This window comes from Penicillium paradoxum (assembly GCF_028828445.1).
Source record: "Penicillium paradoxum strain IBT 22861 chromosome Unknown utg000004l_segment0_segment0, whole genome shotgun sequence".
NCBI lineage: Eukaryota > Fungi > Ascomycota > Eurotiomycetes > Eurotiales > Aspergillaceae > Penicillium > Penicillium paradoxum.
The window spans coordinates 1,465,848-1,484,904 of NW_026643182.1; the positions used below are offsets into that span (position 1 = coordinate 1,465,848).

The 19,057-nt window shown below is 49.8% G+C and overlaps 7 protein-coding genes across 7 annotated transcripts; 5 read left to right on the plus strand and 2 right to left on the minus strand.

Annotated features, from left to right (window-relative positions):
- Positions 1-1,549: 1,549 nt before the first annotated feature.
- On the plus strand, positions 1,550-4,197 carry N7457_004291 (FAD-dependent oxidoreductase; the record flags this gene model as incomplete). Its single annotated transcript, XM_057175336.1, has 4 exons — positions 1,550-1,851; positions 1,920-2,191; positions 2,245-2,615; positions 2,668-4,197. 4 exons carry the CDS (start codon positions 1,550-1,552, stop codon positions 4,195-4,197), a joined length of 2,475 nt encoding a protein of 824 aa, XP_057032383.1.
- A 333-nt stretch (positions 4,198-4,530) lies between these two features.
- N7457_004292 (bZIP transcription factor) lies at positions 4,531-5,589 on the minus strand (the record flags this gene model as incomplete). The annotated part of the gene is made up of 1 exon (XM_057175337.1): positions 4,531-5,589. One exon carries the CDS (start codon positions 5,587-5,589, stop codon positions 4,531-4,533), a length of 1,059 nt encoding a protein of 352 aa, XP_057032384.1.
- Positions 5,590-6,331: 742 nt separating this feature from the next.
- On the plus strand, positions 6,332-10,203 carry pld2 (putative phospholipase D (PLD); the record flags this gene model as incomplete). Its single annotated transcript, XM_057175338.1, has 5 exons — positions 6,332-6,511; positions 6,561-6,936; positions 6,991-7,134; positions 7,193-9,471; positions 9,526-10,203. The coding sequence occupies 5 exons, from the start codon at positions 6,332-6,334 to the stop codon at positions 10,201-10,203; spliced, it is 3,657 nt and encodes a 1,218-aa protein (XP_057032385.1).
- Positions 10,204-11,126: 923 nt separating this feature from the next.
- N7457_004294 (uncharacterized protein) lies at positions 11,127-11,482 on the plus strand (the record flags this gene model as incomplete). The annotated part of the gene is made up of 3 exons (XM_057175339.1): positions 11,127-11,151; positions 11,226-11,414; positions 11,469-11,482. 3 exons carry the CDS (start codon positions 11,127-11,129, stop codon positions 11,480-11,482), a joined length of 228 nt encoding a protein of 75 aa, XP_057032386.1.
- Positions 11,483-12,423: 941 nt separating this feature from the next.
- On the plus strand, positions 12,424-13,498 carry N7457_004295 (uncharacterized protein; the record flags this gene model as incomplete). The annotated part of the gene is made up of 3 exons (XM_057175340.1): positions 12,424-12,529; positions 12,552-12,675; positions 12,733-13,498. 3 exons carry the CDS (start codon positions 12,424-12,426, stop codon positions 13,496-13,498), a joined length of 996 nt encoding a protein of 331 aa, XP_057032387.1.
- Positions 13,499-13,646: 148 nt separating this feature from the next.
- On the minus strand, positions 13,647-15,663 carry N7457_004296 (uncharacterized protein; the record flags this gene model as incomplete). The annotated part of the gene is made up of 2 exons (XM_057175341.1): positions 13,647-14,741; positions 14,821-15,663. The coding sequence occupies 2 exons, from the start codon at positions 15,661-15,663 to the stop codon at positions 13,647-13,649; spliced, it is 1,938 nt and encodes a 645-aa protein (XP_057032388.1).
- Positions 15,664-16,990: 1,327 nt separating this feature from the next.
- Positions 16,991-18,596, plus strand: N7457_004297 (rhomboid family membrane protein; the record flags this gene model as incomplete). The annotated part of the gene is made up of 2 exons (XM_057175342.1): positions 16,991-17,444; positions 17,515-18,596. 2 exons carry the CDS (start codon positions 16,991-16,993, stop codon positions 18,594-18,596), a joined length of 1,536 nt encoding a protein of 511 aa, XP_057032389.1.
- Between the last annotated feature and the right edge of the window lie 461 nt (positions 18,597-19,057).

Genomic DNA, 19,057 nt, shown 5'->3' on the forward strand with positions numbered 1-19,057 from the left:
CTTGCCAATTCACATTATAATTCCGGCATTGATGGTTGTTTTGGTACACTAGTAAATGATACCTGATCCCATCTACGAATGTAGTCAATTCACCAGCATATCCAACAACTCTCCCATCATGGAGGAATCCAAGACAGATGTGTTCATAAGCATCAAACGAGGAGAGGATGAATGCTACGGGACGTGGTCTGCAAACCCACGAATATCGCAGCTACCTACTCCTAAGTATCATCCGTCGCAGCTGGATCTACACCATCGCTCCAATGTAAATCATTGAATATACGGTGTGTATATCATCCGAGAATATAAAAATAACCAGGGAAATCACACTAACCGCATACGGCTACCAAGTTCTCCAAGTGTGGATGTTGAGGCGTCCCATTTCCTTGGAAGACGCTGTTTCGAGCAGCATACTGTCAGCTCCGCCGTCGAGATATTGTTGGGCGAGTGAGAGCTTCTTAGGAAAGTCGTTCCTACTGTCGACAGTACCCACTGATTGGCCAGAAGGGGATTGTCCAGCTCCCACACAACCTGTTTGTTCTCTCCCCGGAGCTTGATACGTTTCTATACAAAATTGCTTTTTCTCCTCTTTTTCTTCTCGTTATGGGTCATCGCGCTTATCTTTAAGTTTACAGTTACATCATACGATATTCAGCTTCTATGTTGTACATGGAGTCTTCAGGTTTACAGCCCCTGGCACTCTACCTTGTCATGATGCGACCGCAGTGTATTTCCTGATTAGGAAAGCGAGGCCAATGTCGCCACTAATTTAGCCAAATCCCCGGGGCTAGGTTTAGGAAATCCTTGGCATCTAGAGCCTAAGTTCTTTGTTGACGTCCCTGTAGTCACTAGTGCATGGTTCAAAGAACTATCTGTGTGCGGCATGCACCTGCTGCACTACCGCCCACATCGCAATTTCAATAAGGCAGAGGGAATAAGGCAAATTCCTTCTGAAGGACACGATGGCGGATCTCGAGGATTCCAGAAGTTATAAACAGTGGATACCTCCAAAGCTGAAGGTAAGAATCATCTCAGCCTCCAAACGCCAAGTACCTTCTACTGAAAAAAGCGCCCATTTCAGGCCCGAATGTACAACCAGCCTAACGAGATGAAAGAACCGAGCTAGTCAGCGACAGGGATGGTAGAATGAAAGACTTCCTACACTAACACTTGACGCAGTTGAACGGCGTACTTAGTACGGAGTACGGAGTACTCCGTAGATACACATGATTCCACAATGTTGGAGAGATCGACACGGCAATGCCCATCGCACTCCGGACCAATTGGTTTAGTCCCGAGGGATTCCCATTGGTCGGATTATTGATCATTGGCGAAGGTTAGCTCCCAGTGAGACTCCCGATCAGAAATCACCCGGTTTTCTCCCCGATTCAGGCGACCCAGTCCACGGGGAGACCGCGGGCCATGTGGGTATGCGCAACGCTCAGGGGGCGCAGGATGAGGTAGAGAATATAAATCGCTCGAATCCAAGGCATCTTTTGTGAAAATTCCAAAATATTCTCTGCAAATCGTCTGTATCGCGTATGACATCATGGACAAGGAATCGTTCAAAGTCATCATCGCGGGTGGTAGTATTGCTGGGCTGTCGCTGGCGTTGATGCTGGAGAGGAATGGCATCGACTATGTGATTCTAGAAGGATACGGCAGCATTGCACCCCAGGTCGGCGCCAGTATTGCGATTTTGCCAAATGGCGCCCGCGTTCTCGACCAGCTGGGTTGCTGGAAGGCAATTGTAGAGAAGTCGGAATACCCAGTTGATACGTTTACTTTCCGTGATTCACAGGGAAAGGTCTTTTGGGAACTCGGGGACTTTGACAGGCTGTCGGTTCAACGGTTGGTGCCCATTGCATCTTGCTTGCTATTAGCAAAATGACTGCAGAATCCGCTGACATTATCTCCAGTCATGGCTATTCTATCGTCTTCCTGGATCGACGGATGCTGATCGAGATCCTCTACGAGAAAATTCAGGACAAGTCCAAAGTGATTACCTCCCAGCGAGTCAACACAGTTGAAACTGGTTCGTCGGGTGTCACAGTCACTACTACGACCGGTGAAACCTACACTGGGAGTATAATCGTTGGAGCGGATGGAATTCATTCTAAAGTGCGTCAAGAGATGTGGAAGGCAGCTGAAAAGGTCGATCCCACGTGGATTGATCCTTCAGAGGAATCTGGTATGGAAGATCAGCCCAATACTACAAAATCGCCAGCTAACGCTATGTACCAGCCCTGCCAGCAACGTATGCATGTATTTTCGGTATCTCTGAAGGCTTGGAGGGAATCGACAAAGGTACGATGAGCTCAGTGTTCAACAGAGGTCACTCGTACCTCACCGCCAGTGGACCTGGTAAGCGCTCCTACTGGTTCCTGCTATATAACTTGGGGAAGACCTACTATGGTGCAGATATTCCTCGATTCACCAAGGAAGACGAGGAGAGAGTCGCAAAGGAGCATTGGGACGATCATATCACGCCTACACTAAAGTTTTCCAGCTTGTACAAAAGCAAAATTGCCTCGGCATTCAGCTCTCTACCAGAATATTCCTATAAAAGATGGCACTTCCAAAGAATCATGACTATTGGCGATTCCAGTCACAAGGTGAGACAGCCAGCCGTGAACTAAATGGTCCAAATAATAACGACTGTCATAGTTTGAGCCTCTGACAGGCCAAGGCGGAAATAGCGCAATCGAAACCGCCGCGTCCTTGGTCAATCACCTTGTCTCAGCCTTGAAGACCTCCCAGTCAGGCATTTTGTCAACGACGGATATCTCAAAAGTCTTCGAGGACGTTCAGCAACAGCGTCAAGACCGTGTGGATACCTTGATCAAAGCATCCCATGCCCGGCAGCGCGTTGAGTGCATGGAGACGCCTCTCGTGAGATTCGTGGCCAAATACGTGATACCACGCTCCTCCATATCAGTTGTCCACGCCAGATGGATGTTGACATATAGTCCTGCGGTGTCATTGGACATGCTTCCGCTGCCGCATACGGGTCACGAAGTCCCATATTTTGACGAGCTTTACAGCCAACCATCATCTCGAGGTGTTTTTGGTGTTTTCCTTTACGCTGCATACTTCTTCTTGGCCTGGCTAGGCTATCGCCGCTTGTGGGCGGCAGGCGAGGTGAACGGAACATGGGACCTCGTGGGTCAGGCAGTACAGGGCCAGTCGATTCCACTTGCGGGAGGATTCGAAGCTCCTCTTCGCCAGGTGTACACGGGGCTTCAACCTGTTGATCTGATTTTGCAGACTCTGGTGACCGTCTTTCTTCCGGTGCTCACCAACTCCTCAAATCCCGAGCAGCCTTTGCAGACTCTGTACTTCCTAGCCTCGCTCGCCCCGCTCATCGCCATCTTCACAGTTGAAGGTTTCCGACCAAGAAATTCATGGACTTTACTCGCTATTCCGAGTCTGTGGGCGTTTTTGTACCAGCTGCGTGGAATTGGCATGATTGTGCCGCTTTATTACGCTGCCAGCACCTGGGTTTCAGCGGGGTTGCCATACTTCAGTGCAAGCTCCCGTACACTTCCTGAATCCACCGCTCGAGCAATCCTCCCTGCGTTGATCCTTGGATTTGTCGTCCCGACGATCCTGTTGTTCTTCCCATTGGCCAATGGGCTGAATGTGCGACAACTATTCATTGCATTGTGGCAGCCTGCTCCGATATATGTGGTTATCTTGACACATATCTTTTCTCGTGGGATCAAATTCGTTTGTTCAAGTACCCCGACCAAGACATGTACGACCACAAGGAGCAGCAAATTGAACCGTGACATCCCGCACCTGCGAACACTCTACGCAATGGCCAGTTGTATTTCCGTTTGCTTCCACTTGGGATTGCTGCTGAGTGGGGTTGCTTTGGGTACAGATTTCATCGCAAAGGCATTCATCCCATTCGATTCCTTCGCACAGGCGACAAGTCTGGCAGATGGTGTCGCTGTGTTTTTCCAAAACGATTTCCTCCTTGCTGCGACTGCCACTCTCATATGGTCCATAGCTAGCGTGTGGGATCTACAGCGCATCGGTATTTCCAATGTTTCACTGTGGGTAGCACTCCCTGGTCTGATCCTGGGTTTCCTGGCAATTGGACCCGGTGCGACTACCGCAGCTGTGTGGTACTGGCGGGAAGAGGTTTTGAGCCGCACAAATTTCCCCCGTGCTGCTTCACGACCTCTTTGAACAGTGTTTGCCAGGGCAGATGATGATGAACTGCCACCTGACTGATGAGGAATACACGGCAGATCTTAGGTGTTTGGGATCGATTATGTTTTGAATGTCTTAATCCGAATGATCAGACGATTGTGTATGTATAATGTATGTAGGAGAAACGGGGTATTGGGACATGTCAAGAAAGAGATAGTTAGACACAGCGTTATCCTAGAGAGCTAGTAGCCCCAATTGGAAGCCATCTCAAAATTTCAGATATTATGCTTTCAACATCAGAGCGGCGGAACCCAGCCACACAGCCTAGGGCGATGGGACAGTGACTCAGTCCTGACCAGGTTAGTTTAGTCAATGCTCATTGGAGCCAAGTGCGAAAGCAAAGGATGGGAAATACGTACTAGTAACCAACTCATCCTCATCAATAACCATCATGGTACTGCCTGGCGTTGCTCCATACGTCACCAAACTCAAACCCCCAATATTTGGGGTATCAGAGTGGGATTCCATGAATTCCGAAGCTGGGAAGTTGCCCACTCCAATCCCTTGGTTGAACAGGTATCTTTCAACATCATGGATGTCAAACCATTCTTCATCGGAGGGAATATGAAACACGCCATTTGTTGTTCTGAAGGGAGCGAGGTTATCTGACCAGGCGTCACTGTGATGCTGTAAAAAGTGTGTTCCTGAACCTCCAATGCTGATATAGGGGAATCGGACATCAATGATAGGATTGCAAGGCTCCTTGTTGGCGACACGTTGAAAATGTTCTATGATCTCGGCCCGTGGCATTCTTTGCAGCAGGTACTTAAATTGCCACATGTCTTTGTCCTTAGATGTGTTGTTGGAAAGGAAAAGGTAACCACTTTCGACGCAAGCACGATAAAGCCGTTGTGTGAAAGGTGTCGTTGCATATGGGATGGTGTCGGTCTCATTGGTAGATTGTACCGAATTAACGGGAATCAAATCATTCGATTCATTCACCGTGGTCTGCGTATTAGTTGATGGTACCATGACTGCCGTTGAGCTCAAGAATAGAGACCAGAAATTAGACCCCGTGGTGCGATCTCTCGCGATTAATGCCTCAGATGTGACTGGAGGATGGGGCTGCTCATTGACAGGCTGGGATGGTTCTGTAGTTTGATCTTTTGGAGGATCTCGAGACTGAATACCAGCCCGCTCAAACTGGGATACTATATCTTCCCGTAGTGACTTGACGGTCTGCAAGAGTTCCGTTTGAGTCCATTGCGACCCACTCTGAATTACTTGGTCCTCAAATGCTTGCACGGTTTGGCTCAGATTGTCAAATGCATCTTCCAACTGCTCTACACGAGCTTTCAGTGTTGAGAGCTGGTTTTGTTGGCGAGATCGATATGCCTTTTGCGCTTCGCGCACTTGAGCGCGTCGCATCTGTAATGAGAGTGAGACCGAGTGGATAGTCCATGTTTCAGAAAGGGGGGCGCACGGATTTCGCATCTTCCACTGGCTTTCGCGGTCTTCCCAGAGGGCGTGTTTTTATTTGAGCTGGAGGCATTGCAGTATTATTGAACTATGTTGTAGATACATATATGAACCAGGGAGCTTTGCTGGGTAGACGCGTCTATTGAAGTTCCGGACGTGATGCCAAGCCGGCATCTTCAGCCTTAAGAGCAGAAGTACCATTTACATCATCGACATGTGGAACATACTCGCAAGATACATGTATTCGACGCAATCTTACTTTATTTATGTAGGTAGGGAATACCTTCGATATACGATGTCATATGTTCCCTTGCTCTACTATACCCGTGGAAGGTCCACGGGTAGACGGAGTGGTTATGTATCGCGCCTTGATCCGCAGGACTATAGTCTCGTCCAGTACAAAGCACTCCGTATACAAGTGCATTTCCTACATGCACTCAGACTATTACCCTGAATCCCAAGAAGATCTAAAATTAGAGGAATATGACCTTGTAAGTCGTCTCATGTGGTCAGCTTATACACCGCCACCGTCACCACGTTCCCATCGTGGCTGGGTAGCGGGGCGTTGGATTTAATAACAGTCGCACCCCGCTTTGCAGGCACCCCTGTTTCTTCTGGACTTTTCTGACTTCTTTCGCTTTTTCTCAACGTTGTTCATTACATCTATTTACAAGCTACTTTGGCCGTCAGAATGTCCAACCAGGATGATCTGGCCTATGGTGGCTATTACCAAGGCGCGGAACGTGGGTCCAAAGACGGATCCCGCGGACTAGGCGATACCTTCAAGAAGCTCCGGGATACTTACAAGAACCACCAGGGGTCTTCACACGGACAGTCCAATCAGACATATAACCCAAGTGGCTATCAGGGTGTAAGTCTAGTCTCCTTGCATCCTCCGACATCCACTAATTTTCCTGCAGCAGAGCTACCCAACCCAGAATCAACCCTCGCAATACGGTTATGATCAGCAGAATCAAAGCACAGGCGGACAGAACCAAAACCCGGACTATTACGGGAAACCTGCAAAGGAAGATAAACTTTCTGGTTTCTTGGGCAAACTCCAAGGAACTGTGACTGGGTTTGGTTCCGAATTCGCCCAGAAGATTGGTACTACCCTCGACCCACAGGCATATGCGGAGTATGGTCCCAGCAAGCCCAGCACAGAACATCGATTTGGCAGTTTCGCTCCTCCTCGGGAGCACAACGATGCCAAGTGGTATGTCGATGGGTGCAGCTACTTCTGGGCTGTGTCGCGAGCTTTGGAAAATGCCCGAGAGTCGGTTTGGATTCTGGACTGTGAGTTTCCACCCTTCGCGGAACATTGGGACGCAGCTAATTAGATGTATATAGGGTGGCTGTCTCCCGAACTCTATCTGAGAAGGCCACCAGCGAAGAATGAGCAGTATCGATTGGATAGAATGCTGCAGGCTGCAGCCCAGCGGGGCGTGCGGGTCAATATCATCGTTTACAAGGAGGTTACCCAAGCACTCACTCGTATGTTGATCGCCCTGGAGAGAATGCTTCCACGAGACTAAGCTGACAATGTTCCTAGTATCCTCGGCCCACACTAAGCATGTACTGGAAGCTTTGCATCCCAACATCGCTGTCTTCCGCCATCCTGATCACTTGCCTGACCGCCAGGAGCTGGCAGCTTCCCTCGCATCGTCGTTCCAGAATATCTCACTGGATCCGGTAAGTCTGAGTAAGATGTCGAAAGACACACTCAAGGCACTGTACGGAATGAACGATGATGTGATCCTCTATTGGGCCCATCACGAGAAGCTCTGCTTGATCGATGGTCGGATTGCCTTCATGGGTGGTTTGGATATGTGCTTCGGCCGCTGGGATACAAACCAACATGAGCTCTCAGATCTCCATCCATCCGATGTGAACCAAACCGTATTCCCTGGTCAAGATTATAACAACTCCCGTGTCCTTGATTTCCAGGATGTTCCTAATTGGGAGAACAACCAGCTGGATAGAAAGACCATGTCTCGGATGGGATGGTCTGATATATCCGTGAGCTTACACGGTGCAGTCGTGGAGGATCTGCGACGTCACTTTGTGGAGCGATGGAACTTCATTTATGATGCGAAATACAAGGTTCGCAGCGATACTAGATATGCTAGACTGGCTCTTCACGGACGACCTACCTCTGGGGCTGGCCAGCTGCAGGCTGGCTCTCCGCAACCGAACCTTTACCCCTCGGGACAGTCAAGTCCGCAAGGCCAGCCTCCTGCACCATCCTGGCAGACCAAGCCTAGTGGAGTCGCATCTACTACCTACCCGCCACCGCTTGGCCAGACATCGGCGAACCAGTATCAACAGTCGCAGTCGCAGTCGCAGTCGCAGCCACAGTCTCAACCTCAGCAACAGCACTCTGCTGGCTCAAACCAGCCCTACTCTAGTGCTAGCACCCCAACATACCCGCCGCCACCAGCCCAGACACCGGGTTCATACGAACATTCGCAATCGCAGTCCCAGCCACAAACCACAGCAGGATCATACCAGCACTACCAAGGCGGTAATACTTCAACTCATTCGCCACCGCCGGCTCAGACCTCCTCGAACCAGCCCCAATATCAGCAGCAACCCAATACTTCCTCCCCGTACCAGCCTGGGAGTCCTTCAGCATATCCCCCACCACCTAGCCAAAATTCTCCGGGCTATCCGGGTCAACCCAGCCAATCGAGTCACTCCCCGAGTCAGGGCCATAGCCCGTATACCTACACAGGGGACTCGTTCCCTCCTCCTCCGTCTGGACCCCCTCCAGCGCAAACCGCTGCCAATGCCCAGTACCAGCCCTACCCGCAGGGTCAGCAGGGTCAGCAGTCACCTTATTTCCCACCACCGCCAGGCCAGGAAACATCCCACTCTAACACTCGTGGAATTGATGAGAATCAATACCAGGGTGATCTCGAACGGGGCTCTCTGTCACCTCGTCGCTTCCGAGAGGATCTGACTCAATATGGCAACTCCCTTCGTGGTCAGCTCGCTGGGCAGATCCATCAATATCAAGATAAATTGACCACGTACGGTCGTCCTTCCTCCTCACAAGCGCGAGGAAACATGTCGTGTCAGATAGTGCGCAGCTGCGCCAAATGGAGCAATGGCAGTCAGATTGAACATTCAATTGCTGACGCATATTGCGCCATCATCCGCAACAGTGAGCACTTCATCTATATCGAAAACCAGTTCTTCATCACGGCGACCGGCGATTCGCAGCTTCCAGTGAAAAATAAGATTGGTGCCGCAATTGTTGAGAGAATTCTGCGTGCTGCCCGTGCCGGTCAGAAATATAAGATCATTGTAGTCATTCCATCTGTTCCCTGCTTTGCGGGTGACTTGCGAGATGATGAGACTCTCGGAACACGGGCAATCATGGAATTCCAATACAACTCCATTAACCGAGGAGGTCACAGTATCATGGAGTTGATTGCCAAGGAAGGCTTCAATCCAATGGAGTATATTCGTTTCTATAACCTTCGAAATTATGATCGAATCAACAACGGCTCCATGATGGCGGCTGCTGAGCAGCAAAGTGGTGTCAACTACGAGGATGCTCGCAGACAGTATGACGTGAACACCGCGGGCCCTGGTGGATATGCCCCGAGTACCACTCGAACTGCTTTCGATACCACCGCGCCTTTCCAGAAGTACCAACAAGCTGCACACCAAGTACAGGGCGCCCACGCTTCTTCGAACCGGTGGGATAGTGTCAGCGAGTGCTATATGCTAGGTGGGGAGGATATTCGCAAAGTGCCATGGGATGGTCACCCCGATGCCGAAATTGATGCGTTTGTTAGCGAAGAACTCTATGTGCATTCAAAGGTTTGTCTCCTACCGAGCTTGATGATGATCCCATAATCTAACTAAAGGAACTAGGTGATGATTGCGGACGACCGTGTGGTCGTTTGTGGATCTGCAAATTTGAACGACCGTTCCCAGTTGGGCGACCATGACTCTGAGATTGCAGTCATCATTGAAGATTTCACGCCTGTGTCGTCGAACATGAATGGAAAGCCATGGACCGCCAGTCGGTTTGCTTCATCTCTTCGTCGCCAGTTGTTCCGGAAGCACCTGGGTCTCTTGCCTCCACAAGACTATCAGCGACCGGATGCGAACACCGAGCCTGTGGGAGTTCCCAATGAATTTGATTTCGAATGCCCTGAGAGCAAGGTCGTTGCTGATCCGCTTTCCGATACTGTCCAGAGTCTCTGGAACTCACGGGCGCACACTAACAGCGAGGTCTTCCGAAAGGTGTTCCACGCGGTTCCAGATGACTCGGTCCGCAACTGGAATGAGTACAAAGAGTTCTATGAGTTCTATTTCCACAAGACCGTTGGGGGTAAGGATGAACAGGCACGTCCGGCGCGATTCCAATGGGGCCACGTCGTGCGTGATGACTTCGCACCTGGTGCTGAGGGGGCTAAGCAAGTCAAAGAGCTGCTCAGTCAAGTCAAGGGTACATTGGTTGAGATGCCTTTGATGTTCCTGATTGAGGAGGATATTGCGAAGGAAGGATTGACTCTGAATGACCTGACCGAGCCGCTCTATACCTAACGGGGAGAATGTGATTGCCACGTTCGGAGTTTCAGTATCGGTGAACACTTTTATTGATGTACTCGAGCATTCCATTAGCCAAATTGTCGTGTCCAAGCGAAGTCTAATTTCGTGTTTTGTTTCTTGGTAGCAATGCTGTTCGGTGTGTTCTCTTTCATAGCTGCCCGAGTGGAAATGACTCTGATGCTTGACGTGCAATCAGACAGTTCATCTGAAATATTTCCGATGCCAAGCCTGTGATAATATTGTTCCTCAAGAACAATCGTAGGCGCAACGTGCTTGTAGCGATTGGCCGCCAGTTCTCTTTGTTTCAAACGCCATCCCCATTTGGGGATGGCCACCAATCCAAATCTCTGTCCACTATCCTGGGCTTAATATTGTTCTGACATTCTGACGTCTAAACGAGTCATCCAAATTCCCCCATTGCATATAACTGGAATCGGGGCCTCTCAAGCATATCTGTGGCGTTCCTTCATCAAAGACAACCTCAGCGCCACGCGTGCCTCGAGGGATACGCTATGCAGCCTTGATGCCCTCGATGAATGTGCCGACCAACTACTCCGCAATGGCAAAACAAAGAGCAAAATCCTCGAGGCAACGACATCTACATTCACGGGGTAGAGAACAATATCAAACGACTCCGCAATGAGCCTCCACAACCCCAACCCCAGGCTTCCCGGATTGGTTCTACGCCGTCGCCAATGCCCAACGCATTCATGTCAGCAGCTCAATGCGATGCTCGCATTGACATCTAGATGAGGCCGCGATGATATTGATAGTCCGTGAACTGGACATTTCTCGAATATAAATACCTACCTCTACAACCAACTTCAATTATTTTTTTCACCACCCGATCACATTTCAATCATCCCAAACAAACAATCTTTTCAAGCTTTCGCTTCTTAGGCTCCTCTATCTTCGAAATGTCTCGTGCTCAGGTCCAGAAGTGTGAGTGTCTTCCACTTTGCAATGCTCTTCCCCTGGGGTATAAAGTACCTTATACTGACCTATCCATCTTACAGCTCCCGGTGGTGGCTGCGTCGTCATGAAGTCCCCCGGCGGCGGCTGTGTTGTGATGAAGGATCACCCCATGTCTGGCTGCGTCACCGGCGATCACCCCGACAATAGCTTCTGCAGCATCCAAAAGCGCTCTCCCGGTGGTGGTTGCGTCGTCATGAAGTCTCCCGGTGGCGGCTGCGTGGTCATGCGATGTGAGTACCATCTCCTTCTCACCCAATATCCAGTTATACTGACTTATCAAACAGCCGCTCCCTTCTAAATTGCTTCCATGAGCACACCCACTTCCGTCATTCCATCAACCATAGCTTGACCTGACTCGTTGGTCGCCATGGCCATTGAAACGCGTCCATTTCTGATCTTCACCACGGACACTTGAGAACACTTTCAACTTTTTCAAAAAAAAAAAATTCAATCCTTCTGGACACGGCCTCCGGTTTTGCTTTTGCTTTATTGTGAAAAGACTCCCTGCGAGTCTATCTGTCCAGTTCATTCTTTTTCTTCGACAAGCACGGTTCCAGCTCTTTCGACAGGTCTATGATCTCCCTGCTTGATTCGTCGGCGATCATCGACTTCAATAATCCTCGATTATGAGTTGTTCTGTCCTTGCGAAATCTCTCGTGGACGATCCGGGTAACAATGGGTGGTCTTCTTTTAGAAGAAAGACATTTGCTTTCTCGTTCCTGCAGCTATATTCGGAGGTTTTTCCTCTCCATACTATAAAAGCCGCTTGATTGTGTATTTTTCTCATTTGCGATGTGGTGCAGGTTTCACTGGTTTCTTTGGATGGTCTGGGTGGATAGGGGTTCTATTTCTTAGTTAGAATTGGTCATGGTAGTTGGCAGGAATGCAGCATTGTCTCTAAATCTCGAATTCTTTGCAATTTTGTGTAGTTGGATTATTGTAGGACATCAAAAGCTATCGTGAACTACCTGGGTTTGGAAGTGCTCCTCTACGCTAGACAGGATAAGACCACGATCCCAGATTCAAGACTTTTTCTTTCAGGGGCTCATCATTTTGATTTCTCCTTTTTTATCAGAGCCTGAGGACTGTGGAATTAACGCTAGCAACGGACGCCTTTCTAGGGTTGTCACTTTGGACGGCGGCCTCTTCATCGCCCGCAATCCTGTGCCACCACTATTCTCGTGATATATGAATTCAGGGATTAGCTAGATGGAACATTGGTTTCAGCCGATTTCCAACATGGCCACGAGGCGAAGAGCGAGTGTGGTCACCTCACTTTGGAACCGCACTCAGCAGCACAACGTCTCTATCAGCACATCACACACATTCCATTCCTCTCCTTCCAGTACGTTGCGGTCTACGTACAGATAGAGATTCGATATCCCTCCGTCACCCCGACGGTTCATTCGAGGATCTTGGTCGCGTCGAAGGTGACTCCAGCTATATCGAAACGATAAAACGACTCTCGTCGCGCACTGCTTGCCATCCTAGGTACATTTCCCCAAACGAACTCCTTCCTACCATATAATTTCATACTAATCCAACCAGCCCCCCCCCCTACTCTTCAATGGAAGATATGTGGAACGACACACCGCGACAAGCCTGGCGCTCTTTCCGTAAAAAGATCGGTCTAGCAACATCTCTTGACGCGCAAACCATGAGCGCGCTAGTCAAGAAGCTCCTTTCCCTGAACAACTCCGCCTCTGTTCCATACGTCGTAATCAGCTACCCGGCAATTGCGGCCCTATACAAACAAGATATCAACGACATGGCGGAGTGCTTGGGTCTTCCGAAACTAACGGGCCTTTACAGAGACCATCCGGTGGAGATCTATGCCGCTTATGTGGGACACGGGCTGGGAGTGTGCGAGCACATTGAGGATGGGGATCGATATAAGGAGGAGGGTAAGCGACTACCGGTTCACGAAACACTGCTGGTTGAATATACCGATCAGGCTGTCCTGCTGTATACAAGGTCTTTACGGACGGCTGTGGATGTGGATAGGGGGTCTGATGATCCTCATACAATAGCTTCTTTTGAATTATGTGCTAATTCACGGGTTGATGAATATTTGTCGCGTGTCAGGGAATTTGCTCATCGGTTCTTGGGCTCTTGGTACTCCAAATGGCTCATTCCTGATACGCTCTTGGTTATCATGACGGGGATCGCGGATGAGGCTATAGAAGAGGCTGTTCGAGAGGCCGCGGGGAGAGTTGTACCAAAGGTCCGAGTACTTTCGTCCAAGTCTGAGTTTGTTGCATCTAGGGGATCTACGGAACTTACCTGGAGAGTCACTGGTATGGAACTTTCTTGAACTTCCTTTTTGTGGAGTTGGGGTGGATGCCGTTTTTATTGTTCATTCCTAGGTGGCTTCGGACATAAACAAGGTGATACCTGGGCATCAATCGTGAAATATCATATTTACTGAAACTCTGTACAAGTTACTTGGATCTGTACATGAACTAGTTCCAAATAGCAATCTCCTTCCGAATCTCTGACACCTTAGCCTCTTCAGCCGTAGAATATTCAGTCAGATCCCCCTCGTCATGGCCAAAAGCATCGCTAGCTGTCTCCTCGATTTGATCCAGAGTAAGACCAATGATCCCAACAGAGCGTGCATTTCCAATCTGACACATTTCTTCGCCAACTGCAGCTTCAATGACACCCTCACCTCCTTTAGCTGTGAGATCGGCCTCGAAGCTACGGAACAACTGTCGGAGAGGGTCCAGTACATTGCTTCGGAAGAACTTGGCAGTCTTCTCGAGTTGAAGCTGCTCTCGTAGGGATGGCGAAGAAAGCAACAAAAAGTAAAGACTCAATGCCGAGTGAATTGGTGCGCCTTGAGTCTGGGTAAGACGGGACCATGTGGCTACAAGATCTGAAGATGAGCTGGCAGCTGTGACCGGCTTGAAAAGAGACGGGAATAAAGCCCAAAAGTAGAGCGGGTCTTGGAAAACAGTGTCAGAAGACTGGATGGGATTGCGAATAAGTTCATCCCTTAACCAGGCGATGGCGCTATCCCGGGCTGAGGAAAGATTGTCGTCTTCCAAAATCTTGTGTATAAGCTTGAACCGTTTCTCGGAAGATGGGTGACTTTGAACAATGGCAGCTGGAATCTGGCGAACAATCCCGTGGCTTTGGCGTGCTGTGCATGCCGTCAGAGTGACAACGAAATCCTTGAACTCAATTTCGCTTGGTGGGGTTTCGATGGGTTGTTGCAGAGCATAGACTGTCAAAGCCAGTAGGGAGTCAAGAAGGGCATGGGGTTGGCCAAACGCTATTTCGTCGAGATTGGTGTGGCCGCCAACAAAATTGCTAAATATCTGGGCCAGGTGAGGGAAAACCGATATTTGGGGGAGAGGGTGTCCAGACTCGAAAAGGGTCGTTCCTGCCGCTCGAGCTGCTAGTAGTAGAAGTGAACCGTGACGTTCTAGCGGAATCTGATCCGGGTGTATGGGTGGCTCGTCAAAATCAACCTGAGCGGATTGATTTGTTGGGGAATCGGAGATGATTGACAGAAGCTGCTCGTTATCGATTCCTACATCTCGTGACAAAGCCTGGGCAGAAATGATCAGATCAGCTATCTTTTGAGGACTTTCATGAAAAAGTCGATATATTTGCCCCGTTTCCACTTACCAGAATCTTTCCCATGATCATATCGCGCTCTTTGAGGGCTTTGGTTGATCCATATGCCTCGGTCTGCGATTGGGTGGGTAGCCGCAGGTTCGGATGTAAGCGTTCCTGCATCCGAATGGTCCACGACATCCCCGGGTCCATGGGACTGGAGAAGCTCAAGAGATATGACTTGAGCAGTTCAAGCAGGCCGAACTGGGTGAACTTTCGGACAAGGAGTGTCTCGTTATCGGCCGAAGGGGACGGCGAGGCTACCTCTGCCTCGGGATCTGGAGCTGAGGCAGCGGCAACCCGCAGGACACTAGACTCACTCGCAGCTCGAGGAGGCGGCGCAGGTCTCTTGGAAGGGGAGACTGCGCGGAAGAACTCAAGGAAGGCCAGGGTAGTCTCGTTTGTCGCCATCGTGGTATATGCTTCCAAAGCTGCTTGAAGGGAAGTCGCCAGGAACCGACTCGGAGCTTTGGTTTGGATCCGTGTATGAAGCACCGCAAGCATGCCGAGAAGGCAATTGAACTGGAGGATATGCAGAGGGAGTCCCTTGCCAACCTCATCATCGTCCTCGTCCTCGTCCTCGGGCTGAAGCTGCATCAGAGACTCAGAAACGCGCAAGATCACTTCTCGCGGATTCCCAAGTCTAGCCACATCCTCTAGGCAGTCCGTGGATGCTGGTAGCATCGGCAGGAGGAGCTGGACCAGGTCCCAGCCGATGTTCGTTGTGAGCTTTTCATCTTGCAGAAGAGTGTGCAAGAGCGGCAGACGCTCTGGTGTCAACTGATACTCCAGCAATGTAAGATAGGTCAAGTAATCAGTAGCCGGAGGCAACGCTTGGACGAGAGGGTCCTCCATGGTGATGGTTGACTATTTCATGTTTCAGGGCGCGGGGAAGATGAAACATGGCGATGACATCAGCGGCAGAATCCCGAAGAAAACACGGGCCGATCGCGTCCCCGAACTATACGCCACTCCGGGCAGCTGGACCTTTTTTTTTTTTGGACTACCTTCATCTTTCTTGTCAGTCAAATCGAATGGACAAGTGGACTGGAGGTCATTTTACTCATTATTTCAGTAACAAAGTTGCGACCGTGCATCGGCCCCCATCATTAGGCCCCATATGATATCATAGCCTGGCTAGTGTCCCTCTGGTATGTTCAGGCTAGTATGTAGGTATATACCCCTGGCTTCATGTGAAGTGATAGTGAATTGGAGAAAAGTCAGTTCTCTGGTTTCAAGTCTTGATCTCTCCGTCTGAGAAACACAGCCAGATCTACGCGTGGAGGCTCTAGTCAGAAAGCTCAGCCGTTTCGTAGGAACAGGCACACGACATATATCTAGGGGTAGTCAGACACAGTAAGGGAGATGTAAGATATTATAATCAAACAAAGGATTGAATTGAGACAAATACCACTTTTGACAAGAATCGGAACTACATGAAGTCTCCTAGGTAGACACTCTACTCCGTACAGTAGACTCAGAAAGCACTCGTCCAATAAGCTCAATGCGGATACCCAAAGGCCAAAAGGTGTTTCCTTCGCCTTTCTGCTCTTTGATGATCTCACATCCCCTAGGTAGGTAAATCGCAATCTGCAGCTTTGTTGATATCGCCTCACATCCCAATAGATGCATAACCGTACATGAACTTGGAGTGTATGGCTGGCCAGTACCTAGGTAGCCCCTACCTATGTCTATTCAATCCATACTGCGCCTGTTTCATTGGACCAACGGCCATAGTCTCTCCAGGTCCTTCATGTAAACCACAACATGTGGCTGTTGGGGCAACCGTGCAACGTAGTGCTTGGCATTGCGGCTGAGACTGGTGCAACACGTGTGTCACGGAGGGAACGAGGCGAGGGGGTACATTTTTCCCCCGGTAAAAAACAACATACCTAGGTAGACACGTAGTATCGACGTAGCAAGTTGGAATCTCCAAACAGGATAGATACTCAGGTGCGTAGGGCAGAGTGAGAACCCCAGCCGCGCGGCTGGGGTTGCGTCGATCGGCCCCAAAAATAACTCCGGCGAGTTATGTGACTGCCTGCCTTCACCTTCTTTCATGTTGTTTTGTTTAACACCTCTTTTGTCTATAATCTTCTTCATTCAACCTCCCTAGCATCCCCTTTTGACGATTTGACGGTCTTTTTGCTTTCAACCCTAAATCAAAATCTGACTGGCCACGATGGCCAACGACTATTACCACTCGAACATCCCACAACCCCCCAGCTACGACCAGGCAATACCCGGGAGAACAGACCAGACCGCACACCCAGTTCCGGGATTCGGTTACTCGAGCTATGATAACAACCACGATGATCCTTCAAACCCCTATCACAACCGAGAAAGTCAACAATCATTCGCATCGGACAATGGACATTACCAGGCAGCCGGACGGCCAGCAGAAGGCGACCACTACGCAGAAAACATCCCTCTGAAGACCAACACCCAATATGGAAACAATCCAGATTGGATGCGCCAACAAACCCAATACCCTCCATCACCAGGGGGACTCGAGGATAGCCGACCACGCGACATCCGCAAAAAGAAGGGATTCTTCAAGAAGAAGATCGCTTGGGTGACATACATCTTGACTCTAGCCCAGATCGTCGTGTTCATCGTCGAACTAGTCAAGAATGGTGAGTTTCCCGTCCTTCTCGGCATTGCGCTAGCATTTCAGGTCCACTGACAGAATCTTTCCCTCTACAGCCCAGTTGACAGGGTCTGTCATTGAGACAAAGCCGACCTTTAATCCGATGATCGGGCCTTCACCATATGTACAAATCTACATGGGAGCACGTTACAACCCGTGCATGAAGAATGTCGAGGGAATCCAGAACGCCAATACCACCATCGGATGGCCCTGTCCGAACTCTACAACGGCCATGGGGAGCTGCTCGCTGTCTGATGTGTGTGGCTTTAGCGGTGTGCCCAATCCCCGTGTTCTGGGATCGACCGATGATAGCCCGGCTCCCAATCAGTGGTATCGGTTCATCATCCCCATTTTCATGCATGGCGGATTTGTCCACATCGGATTCAACCTGTTGGTCCAGCTTACAATGGGTGCAGATATGGAGCGTATGATTGGAATGTGGCGCTACACCTTGACCTACTTTGCCAGTGGAATTTTCGGATTTGTCTTGGGTGGAAATTACGCCTCGCAGCTCGATCCTAGTGATGGCTGCTCTGGTGCTCTCTTCGGAATACTTGCGCTTTACTTGCTGGATCTGCTCTATGACTGGACTCAACGCGAGTCTCCGTGGGTTGAGCTTATCATCATGGTCCTGGGAGTGGGCGTTTCGTTCGTTCTTGGCCTTCTTCCGGGACTTGATAACTTCTCCCATATTGGTGGCTTCATCATGGGCCTCGCCATTGGGCTGACGATCATGCGGTCGCCCAATATTCTCCGAGAGCGAATTGGTCTTGCACGCCAGCCTTATGTTGCTATGAGCGGGGGAGCTGGCCAAGGTGGACCCCAACAAAAGACCACCTCCTTCATGGATTTCTTCAAGGGCAAACAAGGCCTCACATCGAGCTCGACACAGACGGGCGAGTCTACCAAGGGCCCGCTCAATTTCTTCAAGGGCCGCAAACCTCTTTGGTGGTGTTGGTGGCTAGTTCGTGCCGGCGCCCTGGTCGCGGTCCTTGTTGGTTTCATTATGTTGATCATCGACTTTTATAAGTACCCTTCCACGAACTGCTCCTGGTGCCATCGGTTGAGTTGTCTGCCCGTCAATGGCTGGTGTAAGCAAAATGGGTTGACGTACACCACCACGGAGAACTCCAACTGATTGAGCCTTTTGTTTTTTTTTTGCTTTTCAGCTTTTCAGCGGTTGAAAATCGTCCACGTTGCACTTGAAGGCAGCTTCAATGAATCTTCGAGCATTATGACTGTAAATAGAATTGAGATATTCACCATAGTATATACCCATGTCTCAATCTATCAAGCTCCGAACTACCAAGACCTATATGATGATGCCTCCTTGTTGCCCCTGGTTCCTGAAATGACCCAAAATAGAACTCCCAATGACGATGTAGTTGTCGCCCGTGGACCTGAATTTCGGCTGTTTCATACGAATTGTGTGGCTGGCGCTGTGGCGGAGTAAATAGATTACCGTATCACAGTTACCATACCGTACATCTCACCTGATAGCCTCGTTCCCATCGCATACTGAAACCCTCAATCGTTCAGTCCTGAGACCTATCTTATGATTTCCAATGCTCTGTCTATAACGGGTCGGATCCCTTGAAA